Genomic DNA, 12,232 nt, shown 5'->3' with positions numbered 1-12,232 from the left:
CAGATTCCAGTTCCATGATTATAACTAGATAAAGCGATGTCTCCTATAGTATTTGTTCCTCTCAATATACTTACAAGATAGAAGTGGTGACTTGTGTCCTTAATAACATACAATCAGGTCTCATAATAATTAGTATAAAGGCAAATAACACTTTTTGAAACACTGTCTTTTGAAATACTGTTTACTAGTATATATTTGGAGAAGGAAATGGCAACCCACTCCAGTATTCTTGCCTGGAGAATACCAGGGATGGCGGAGCCTGGTGGGCTGCCGTCTATGGGGTCGCACAGAGTCGGACACAACTGAAGCGACTTAGCAGCAGCATACTAGTATATTACTAAGCAATTTATCAACGTGCTATACAGTCCAACAGAAAGGCTAAAACTATGCCAAAAAGAGCATTCTCTCTTACCTGATATATTCCTCTTTATTTTCTTCTGTTACAAGAATATTGCCACCATTGGGTTTCAAATCATGACTCTTGATTTCACCTAAAATTTCTTTATCGACGGAGAAATACATTTCCAAACCACACTCCTCAATATTGTTTTCTCTGCCAAAATGAAAGTAACACTGTTACACTAATTCAATCATTTAAGGTTCTTTTTAAAACTAAAGGACTATGTTCTTCAGTAATTAATGTTTTAGTCACTAAGTCTTGTCCAACTCTTCTCTATCCATGGGATTTTCCAGGCAAGAATACTGGAGTGGGGTGCCAATTCATTCTCCAGGGGATCTTCCCAATTCAGGGGTCAAATCCTTGTCTTCCTGCATAGGCAGGTGGATTATTTACCACTGAGCCACCTGGGAAGCAATATGTTCTTCAATAATTATTGTTAAACTGTAACATTAGAATAACAAAGCTGGAACATGTCATATTTTGCCTAAGATTTTTGGGTATATTTCTATAAAAATAATCATACTAAATAATGAGACAGATTTAACGTAAATCATGTATATTCAGTAAGCCAATTACATGCTTACAGTCTGAATACATTACCAACACTATAATGAAAGCATACAGACTAGACTTCCGTGGTGGTCCAGTGGCTAAGACATCAATGCAGGGGGCCCAGGTTCAATCCCTGATCCAGGGAACTAGATCCCACATGCCCCAAAGGAGATTAAAGATCCCGTGTGCCACAACTGAGACCCAGCAAAGCCAAAGAAATATTTTTTTAAAAAGAAAACATATAGATTATATTTTGATAATTAAAAGGAAACAAACTTACTTAACCCAGATGAGAGAATTGTAAAATTCTGGATCAATCGATTCTAAATCTTTCAGTCCAACTGGTTTATTCAAGATACGCTTATAGAATGGCAAAGAAAAACCTGTGTCTATGAATTTCCCATGGAACAGAGCCTATGCAAGAAGAAAACAACCCATAATTTTATAATAGTCATTATATTTCAGAATGTTAAGATGAGTTCTTCAATTAAAAGACAAATAAACTCCCCATCATACAATCTATTATGGAATATTTCTGGGAAAAGGGAAGATATAACAACCCAATCTTAAGACACATCTTAGTGATGAGAAAATTTCAAACGAGAAAGTTAAAGACACAATACTTTAGTATTGCTGAATTAGCAAAGTAAACACAGCTCTCCACTTGCACTTACCATAGCAATAAACCTGCCAATAAAACGAAAATATTTCAGGTGATCTGGATTGATGTAAGAAGCAGGGTTTATCTGCAAGCAATAGTTATCCTTCCCTGCATATTCAAACAGGCAATACATTGGGTTCAACACCTCATGTGACAAAAGAAAGAACCATTCTCTGAAACCAAAAGAAAATTTAGGGTGAAAAATCTTGTAAGTACCAATAAATCAAAGAGCAGTGCTATAAAGCTCTCAGGAATCTATACTCCTCAGATGGTGATATTTCTCTAGTCTCACATTGATTTTTACAGCTTCTATACAAACCGCCATCTATTTTACAAAGATATTTACACACTGCTTATTTCAAAGAATCTAAGACATCATTGACTTTAAAGACAACATTATTTGATGAACCACTAAAAAAATTTTCCAATTGGAATACACATCTCAGTTTCAGAGATGTTAAAAACTTTAGTCTTAGAATCAGTGAAATACTAAACATAGGCAAGTTTAAACTTCATTGTTGACCCATGTGGTTAGATTAGCTGAAACAAGTCTAGCATTATTCCATCTATGTCCAAGCCCCTCAGTGATGCTCATTAAGTGCTACTGCTCTCTTAAATATGAAAAAACTTCCAATTTCACAGAGGCAATAAAACACTAATTCGAGCTACTCATTCATTAGAAAAATACACTGAGAAGCTCTAATTCAAATGCTGTGAAAGTATCAACCAACACTAATGTACGATTATAGTTACTAACTATGTAATGGGGGTGAGGATCTGGCAGAACAGTAGGCAGAGTGAATCTGGGGCAATTTATCAGTTCATGCCCGAGATTTCTTTTTCTGTTGATTTATGGCCTCTGGTGGTAATCCTGCTTATACTTAATACTACTAGTTAATTTTCTAGCTAGGAATGAATGAATACCCTCCTCCTGAATTATCTTTACTTTATACAAAATTAAATGTTTCTACTCATGTTTTTATTTACCTGTGATTACTTCATACATTTTGAAATATGAACTTTGAAACAAAACCTAAGTAAAAACCACTAAAATGCAGTGACCAGTCAGTGACTCCACAAAGACTCAGGGTCTGAAGTAGGATATTAATAAACTGTATTTCTATACTTTACAGCGATCCTAGAGAAGCAGTTACGATCATTCTCATTATACAGATGAAGGTAGTTGCCCCAAGTCATACTACTAAGTACAGAAAAAGGATTCAAATGCAATCTTGACTTTGAAATCCTTGGCTTTCTGTAACGCCACTGATATGCAAATTTTTAACCCTGTATGATATATCGTTATGGCATAAACAAAGCAACTTCCTGCTTGAGTCTGTCTTCCAGGGTGTGATTAGAAGCTCCAACATTAAGAAAGGAGAATTTAAAATTTCAAGTCCTATTTTATATAGCTTTCTATACTCTCAAAACAGATATATATATCTTAAATTCAGTTGGGAATTGAATGACAATTATTTCTATCAGCAGTCTGTGTTGGGGGAAAGTGGCCTGAACACTCTAGGGCCTTGTATGTTCTATGGAACAGATCTGATGCAGTCAGCTGAACACTGGCTTCTAGTTCAATGATGTGAAACTTGCATCCAGGCTCTACAACTTAGTTATGTGTCTCAGATGAATCTCTATACCTCATTATTACCTGTAAAATTCTCTCACAGAATTATCCTGATGATTAAATGAGTGATGTGGGTGAAATCAACTAGCAGTACCTTAGAGAGAGAAGTGTTGAATTAATGTTTTTTGAAGTTTTATAACTGCAACATTTAATAAAGGTACAAAAATTTGCTACATTTCATTTTCCTGAAATAGAAAATTGAGAAAATACTTGCAAGCAAAGTGTAATGATACCTTTGGAGGAAAGGAACTAAGTTCTGAGTATTCATATTATCACTACCTTGCTACACCTCCATAATCTAAACCTTCTTCTCCTGGAAAAATCACCCACAAACGTCTTCGCAGATCTTGAGGACTGAAGCTCATTATCTACCAAAAAAAAATAAAAGATAAAAGAATTGGTAAAAGTAGAAACACCTTAATCACTTACTTCCGGGTTAGAAATCTCCTTCATTATAAGTAACTTAAATTCCTCAGGACATAGAATGGTGTTTGTAGTTTGGTAATTCCACACACACAGAAAATACATTAAAGTTTCATAATATTTTATAAATTACATATATCTATATTTCTGTATACTTTATATATAATCTTCTTTTAAATGATCCTACCACTGACAAAATTCCTTCTCTCACTTGCTTAGAGCAGAGTAACTGTGACCACGACCAGAGGTTAGGTCCTTATTTGGTTTGGGCAGGTTTCAGTTTGTTTTATACCCAAAAGGTACACATAATAGCTAACTGGCTAACTTGGAAATGAAAAACAGTGGCTGTGAGAGAACAGTTACCTTGGAAACTCATTCTCAGTGGAAAACTGGAAAAACTGTTCAAAGTTTGTATCCTACTACAGTAGTTAATATGATCATCTTCATATTTTTAGGACAGTACCATTACTGAGCAACAGTGGAGAGGTCAGTCAGGCTCTTCCTTTTTAAAAGTATTTAAATACTTGCCCAAAATTGGGCATGTAGATTACAAACATTACTCTTAGAAAAAAAAAATGACATAGAAGAAAGTCCACACAATGATTCTATTTTATGAAGGGACAAGAATGAACAATCAAATATAAATATCTAGAGAGGCCCAGGAAGTGACCTGCTTATTCTAGGGATCTCTCAGTTCCTATACTTTCATGAATTCATATCCCACGTGCAACAAATAATTCGATGCTTACGACAAATGTTCTATAAATACTATAGGCTAGAAATATACCAATGGAAATGAGATATGTTATAAGTTAAAATTATCTTTTTTGTTCATTTCTTGTTCCTTCTGGTTATTCTTTGTCCCTGTGGCTGCTCCCCAAACCACAGGACGGTCCCTGATCTCATTTGCTGTTTCCCTGGAAAAAATATCTTTAAATAATACCCTTTAACAAATGTCTAATATGAAGGAGGGCTTTGCAGATGGTGCTAGTGGTAAAGAACCCGACTGCCAACGCAGGAAATGTAAGAGACATGGGTTCAACCCCTGGGTAGGGAATATCCCCTCTAGGAGGGCATGGAAACCCACTCGACTATTCTTGCCTGGAGAATCCCATGGACAGAGAAGCCTGGCAGGGTTGCAAAGAGTCAGACCATGACTGAAACGACTTAGCACACCAAGCACACAATATGAAGGAAAAAAAGAAATGTTTCTCCTGTCGTTTCCCCCATAAACAGTTTTGCTATGTCAAAAAACACACTACCTTAAACAACTTTATCCAAACGTTATAAAGAAAATCTGATGCTAATTTTGTTATATGTCACTCCTCCAAAGCAATCACATTTTTAAGTTTTTATTTCACATTTATTGGATGGATGTACAGTCTAGGGTAAGAATTTTTAGAAACTGTTTTAGCACCACCTGGTCTGTCATTCTACCAAAGTCTCCAGGTGTCAAAAGCTAAAGGGACATTTACTCATGTCTGCATCTTTACAGCACTGCTATCATCAAGTCATGTTCCAAGAAACTGGCTCACCAGGGATTTGACCACTCAGTGACTAAAACACTGGTTATGAACATGAAAAGAATAAACAGGCAACAATGGGACAGAGAATGGCCTTCGAGCTTCGCTTACATCAGACCAAGAGAATGACTCATAATTCCCTAAAGTGGACTTAGTCAAGCTCTGTTCCTGAAAAACTATCTGCTCCTGCTTAGCAGGATGCCAACCAGCATTTCCCTTCAATGTTAATAACTGAGGTTCCATTAGTAAAGAATGTAATTGTTTCTGAAAGTAAGCAGATAGCCATTGTCAACTATCTCAATCTTTTTTCTGTTTGCATGCAGTTTTGCACTTCGTGAAGCTGTAGCTACCAGAATTATCATAAAGGTTTGATAATAAAGAATCACATCCACATCTGTCCATAAAACAAGAACAAACTGAAAGTTTTCATATTAAGATATTTTTTCCCACTGGTTATTTTCATACAACAATCACTTAATGTTTGCGTGCATACTCAGTTGCTTCAGTCATGTCCAACTCTTTGCAACCCCATGGACTACACAGTCTGTCAGGCTTCTCTGTCCATGGGATTCTCCAGGCAAGAACACTCGAGTGGGTTGCCATGCCCTCCTACAGTAGATCCTTCCAATCCAGGATTCGAACCCATGTCTCCTGATACTCCTGTACTGCAGGTGGATTCTTTACTGGCTGAGCTACCAGGAAAGCCCAATCACTTAATATTTAGCTGCATTTGGTAAGTAAACAAAGTTGTAAAATAAACTAAGTAGTAAATTAACTCAGGTTCTAAATACAACTAAAACATCTGAGACTACTCTTGAGAACATTATTTTTAGATACTGTCATCAATGACCAATTACACTTTTTACTACATAAAAAAACTCTTAAAATTATAAGAATAAACATGCTTATTGTAAAAATGCAAGTAATACAGAAGTATAAATATAAATTCTCCCTCTCTTTCTCTATCTGGAGCCAACAATGTTCATATGAACTGTGTTCATATGGAACTTTGGTAGACGTTTATCTACCAAAAGCCTATTTTCTTACTTAAATATCTATTTCAAATCAAATACTGAGCTTAGAAATAGAAACATGAAACTAGTATTAAATTACTATGACATTTCAAAAGCACAGAACATACACATACACAAAACATACACACCCAAAGCTATCCGCATTTTCCTAAATTTTAAGTACTAAGGAATCTGACGATGAAATTAGACTTAAAAAATTCAAGGTCTTCATCTCAAAAAATTGCAAAGTGTTTAGATTAAACTGCCAGCACCAAAAGGTTTTGGGTTAGAAGCCAGGGGGCAAACCATTGAGTGAATAAAACAGTACCTGCTGAAAGGAATCCTCGAACAATGTTTTTCTTGTCACTGTAATCTTTATGTGCTGTGGCATAGCCAGTTGCTGAAATATAAGAATGTCTTAAGTCAACTCTCACCATTAAAATGGCCTATCAAAAAACCAAAAGAATCAAGTTTTACTTACTTTTTTTCATTTACAGTAACAAGTAGACTATGAATATGAATTTTTATTTAATAATGTTTAACCATACATTTGTGAGTATTCATGCTAATTATAGATCATCTGATAAATAAAAAACAGAAAAAAGCAAGATGTTGTACACACCAGTGATTACTTAATGAGCCAAATTTTTACTTAAATTTTCAAAAAGCTAATTCAAATTGTTTTGGCTTACATGGGCCCAATTAATTATAAGAGTTTGAAGTTTAAAAATATTAATCACAGTCACACTTGGACTAGTGCATTAATTTTATTGAGAACCCATAAAGAAACCACTAATTCACTAAACATTTATATTAAAAATAATTGATAATGTCTGTTAAAAATACTGACTATAATCACATATGTGTACTAATGTATCTATCAAAGTCATATGAAATGCTAGATATGAAAGGAGCTGGTTACAATTTATACATCAGAAAAAGTTTTAACTCATTTGAAGATTAATCCAACTTGAAAATAATGAGTACTGAAATGAGTAGCAATGCTTCCTTATTCAAATGGTTTCAAATTTATTCTTCTGGATAAGAGAAGTCATAAATTATCTAAGTGATGAATCTATTTCTTGAATCTAAAAATAGAAAAATTCCAACCCTTCCATATTTTACCTGTTTGTCTATACATTAATTAATTCTACAATCACTGATTGTGTAAGCAACATAATAAAAGGAGTACAGAAATACAATACTAACCTGACACCAGAAGCGGAAATATTGAACCTTTGCCTTGAAGTCCCGTACATAGGCTATCTGAGGTCCATTGTCTCTGAGGAAGAATGTTAATATGACATAAATCTGCTTGTAAGATAAAATACTGAAGGAAAACACAATATCACATTCCCTAAGTACTTAGTAGTTAAATACAAAAATGTCCCAGTACAACATACTCCTAAAACCACCTTAAAAACGCAATATTCCCCACGACTACTTTTAAGTAAGAAAACAGAAATACACTTTGATCTTTTTAAAGCCGCTGTTTCTGAGATTCTCTCTTATATTCAGCCAAATATAACAGGGCTAGGTTAAAGGAGGTTTTGTCTGAGAAGGGCATCTACTCCCAAATTCACTCTCCTTTCTCTTTAATAGAATCTTGAGATTTACTTGGGCAGACTGCTACCTAGGATAAAAACAACACTTCCCAGTGTGGCTGTGTGACTTAACTATGGCTAGTGATCTTAAGTGGAAGTGCTATTGAATAGGACTTCCAGGAAGGAAGCCTCTTTTAAAGAGAGCTGGGATAGCTGGAAAGGGATTTTCTTCCCCCTTTCCAATTTGTTCTTCCTCCATATCCCAGCTTGGGACTATGACAGCTGAAGCTTCAAGCAGCTATCACAAACTATTACGTGACTCCCACAGAGATGATGGTCTGCCATGGTAGGACAGAAAAAGAAGCTCAGATCACTGATGACACCGTGGGCTTTCAAACTAGGCCTAGACTTCACACCACAAGATTATTTGCTTTTTCTCTGAGCTACTGTTAACTTCATTTTCTAAATGTTCAATACAACTGATTTTATATATTGACTTTGTATCTGGCAACACTTAAATTCACTTGCTAGTTCTAGTAGTTTTTTCCCCTAGATTCCATATGATTTTTATACAGACAATTGTGTTACCTGTGATCTGCATGAAAAAGAGTTTTACTTCTTTCCTTTCAATCTTATTTCTTTCCCATCTCACAGGACTACCAACAAAATGTTGAATTTGGAAGTAGTGACAGAAGAAATACTTGTCCTATTCCTGATCATAAGAGGTTATTTTGCCATTAATCTTATACAGATACTATTTTTCAGATAAGAAAGTTTCTAAGGGAGCTGAAAGTTTCTAGTAAACTAGCATTGTATTTTGTATACTCTGTACATTGCTTTTTCTCCTTTAATCTAGTAATGTGCTGAATTAAATTGGCTTAACATACAAAATTCAATCAATCTTGCATGGGGAGGAGAGACTCCACATGATGATGGTGTAATATCCCTCCTATATCTTGCTGGACTTAATTTGCCATTATTTTGGTAAAGATGCTTAAATCTATGTTTATAACATTATTACTCAATAATTTTCGTATACTGTTTTTGGTATCATACAATGAGATACCACTTCATACTAACAAGGATGGCATTATACACATCGTGTACGGATCTGACAGTTGGACCATAAAGAGGGCTAAGCAGCAAAGAACTGATGCTTTCAAATCGTGCTGGAGAAGACTCTTGAGAGTCCCTTGGACAGCAAGGAGGTCAAACCAGTCAATCATAAAGGAAATCAACCCTAAATATTCATTGGAAGGGCTGAAGCTGAAGCTCCAATACTTCGGCCACCTGATATGAAGAGCCGATTCACTGGAAAAGACCCTGATGCTGGGAAAGATTGAAGGCAAAGAAGGTGGGAGAGGATGAGATGGTTAGACAGCATCACAGACTCAATGGGCATGGATGTGAGCAAACTCCAGGAGATGGTGAAGGACAGGACTACATGCTGTAGTCTATGGGGTCATCGAGTTGGACAAGACTTAGCAACTGAACACCACCACACACACACACACACACACTAACAACTGTTGGCACTGATGTGGAAAACCTGGAACCCCATGTGCACACACACACACACACACACACACACACACACACACACAGAGTAACAACTGTTGGCACTGATGTGGAAAACCTGGAACCCCATGTGCTCTACCGGTGAGAACATTAGAACAGTATGCCCACTGTAGAAATGTCTGGCAATGCCTCAAAAAAACACAGAATTATCATTTGATTCAACAATTCTGAGTATATACACAAAAGAACTGAAAGCAAGGACTTAAACAGATATTTGTACACTCATATTCACAGCATCATTCACAATAGCCAAAAGGTGGAAATAACTCAAATGTCCATGAACCACATGTATACACGGAATATTATTCAGTCTTAAAAAGGAATGAAATTCTGATACAATGGATGAACCTTGGAAACATGATGCTAAGTGAAAGAAGCCAGTCACAAAGGACGAATTGTATGATTAGTCAAATCACAGGGACAGAAGGTAGAATGGTAATTATCAGGGACTAGGGGAGAACAAGACTGAAGACTTTACTGAGTACAGAGTTTCAGTACAGGATGATAAAAAAAGTATTAGAGATGGATGGTGGTGATGGTTGCACAACAATAAATGTACCTAATGCCACAAACATGTACACCTAAAATGTTCAACTTTGTTATGTCTATTTGACCACACGCACAAAAAACCCAAACACAACACATTAAGCAAACATAGTTACTTTTCAAAAATGAAAAAGAAAAATAAAGGAGCCTTCAAGTTAAAAGGTGACAGAAATGAAAGAAAGTGGGTATCAGAAATCAGGGATTAATTGGTGAGCAGTACTGTATTGATAATTTCTAAACACTCTCATTTAGTGCTGTGTTAACAGATAAAAATTTAAGAATTGCACTTTTCAGTAATTGATATCTTTACATAAAAATCTTAGGAATCAGTTTTACTTTTAATCAAAACATTTAGAAAACTTACAAGGCAGATTTTCCGGTGCGGGGATCTATATAGGTGGTCGTTCTTCTATTGTGGTCCACAAAATACGGAATTCCATCTACTGTGAATCTCATTTCCCAGCCTTCAGGTAAGGGCTTTTCATTTAATTGACTATATAAAACATAGAAAAATATATAAACAAATAAAAACTGTTTAAGAGTTCCTTGTTTGCCAAGTACAGAAACTAAACATACCCATAAATGCAGTAGATATCTTCTAGAAAACCAGTTAGTCTAGCATTTTCCAGTAGTTTACTAAAATCCTACAAGCATGTTAAACACGTGAACAGATCTATCAACCAGTCTTCTCCCATCTACTCTGCCTGGATTACCTACCTGCCTAAACATCTCATGGTAACCAAGCTCCACCAATTCTGCCCTACAACTCTTCACGTTCTTTCATCACAGCTTTCAATCCCCAGTACTATCCTTGTTGTTGTTCTGTTGTTTAGTCGCTAAGTTGTGTCTGACTTTGCAACCCCATGGACTGTAGCATGCCAGGCTTCCCTGTCTTTTACTATCTCCGAGAGTTTGCTAACTCACATCCATTGGGTCGGTGATGCTATCTAACCATCTCATCCTCTGCCGCCTTCAGTCCTTCTAATGAATATTTAGGGTTGATTTCCTTACTCTAGCTCTATTTATCTTTTAAACTTTCAAAATAGCCTCTTAAAAGGTTTTCCTGCTTTGAGTCTTACTTGACTCATTTCATATTCCTGACAGAATACCGAAACAGAGATCTGAACAAATCTATTCTCTTCTAAAGTGGTATCACTATTCATCACTAACCAAATACAAGTTCTAAACTCCTCCATTTGGCCCTCACTTTGCCGCTATGCTGCACCCTCTATGCTCCATTTCAGTTTTACCTCTGCATTCTATCTCCAAGTCCCTTCCATGAACCCTGTGTAGTAGACGGCTACTCACCATTTCCCAAGACATTCTGCCAAACTTCCAAGTGAAGACTTTCCCCTTGTCCAGAATCTCTATTATTTCTGTTAAGGCAACTCAAATCTTTCTAAGGCAGTATGCCTACCCACTTACTTAATACCTGTCTTAAGATCTTGCTTAAAGTCTTTAAACTTCAATGTTTCAAGTTTTATCCGTATTTTCCAATTCATTTTTGTCTATTCTCCAGTTTCAATTTTCTCATCTGGTGGGTTTGGTGAGATGACAAAACAATGGAAATGTTCAAGTTCACATCAGAAAGGAGGAAAAGGAGGGGTTGGTGGCATGTAATCTCATTGTTTTAGAGAGCCACTATTGCTGACAGGAGTGTCACTTTCCTCAAGTTTACTTCAGAAGAACAAAAGGCTTAGAATCACTGCCTAGAACAATATTTTGTGAACCACGTCAAAAAGTTAACATTTAACTATATTCACAGAACTACATGCAAATGTCAGACAAATAGACTATCTAAAACTTTTAAGAAGATAACACTTCTCATTTGTTGTAATCATATTTGCAAGACAGTATCAGTAATAAAGTGTCTTGAAAACAAATTAGATAGAACTGGCTCATTGGTATTATTTGTAAAAATATGATTCTTATTTCCACTCTGAAACTTTAAAAGGCTCAAGGGAGAACGAAAAATGATGGCAAATTAGAGAAAGGTGATGTGGTCTAGTCTATCCTTAGTGATAGAATTTTAAAATTAAAAATGTTACCTATGAAATTCTTAATTATTACTTTGTAAGAAACTGAAAATACATATTTTTAAAGTTGAAAGTTAAGTATTCTATTTATTTAGGCTGCTCTCTGTTGCTGCACATGGGCTTTCTCTAACTGTGTTGAGCGGGAGCTATTCTCTAGTTGCGGTCTAAAGACTTCTCATTCCAGTGGCTTCTGTTACTGTGGAACATGGGCTCTAGGCACATGGGTTTCAGTAGTTGCGGTGCATGAACTTAGCTGCTCTGCAGCATGTGGGATCTTCCCAGATCAGGGATTGAACCCATGTCCCCTGCACTGGCAGATGGAT

General features: G+C 36.0%; 1 protein-coding gene across 10 annotated transcripts in view; it reads right to left on the bottom strand.

The window, feature by feature from the left end:
* Positions 1-12,232, bottom strand: part of ITCH (itchy E3 ubiquitin protein ligase) — a 102,301-nt gene that overhangs the window by 14,711 nt on the left and 75,358 nt on the right. For all 10 annotated transcript variants that reach the window (XM_081559823.1, XM_081559827.1, XM_081559821.1 and 7 more), the window contains 7 exons: positions 10,238-10,366; positions 7,415-7,487; positions 6,534-6,605; positions 3,526-3,614; positions 1,627-1,786; positions 1,233-1,366; positions 413-553 (listed from right to left, as the gene is read on the bottom strand). In XM_081559823.1, the coding sequence (XP_081415949.1) occupies positions 413-553; positions 1,233-1,366; positions 1,627-1,786; positions 3,526-3,614; positions 6,534-6,605; positions 7,415-7,487; positions 10,238-10,366 (798 nt within the window). The remainder of the gene's footprint in view (positions 1-412; positions 554-1,232; positions 1,367-1,626; positions 1,787-3,525; positions 3,615-6,533; positions 6,606-7,414; positions 7,488-10,237; positions 10,367-12,232) is intronic.

This window comes from Giraffa tippelskirchi, chromosome 13, assembly GCF_054371585.1.
Source record: "Giraffa tippelskirchi isolate mGirTip1 chromosome 13, T2T-mGirTip1v1.2.pri, whole genome shotgun sequence".
Classification (NCBI taxonomy): Eukaryota; Metazoa; Chordata; class Mammalia; order Artiodactyla; family Giraffidae; genus Giraffa; species Giraffa tippelskirchi.
Note: the sequence above shows the minus strand (reverse complement) of the source record. Positions and strands in the feature narration are given on the sequence as shown.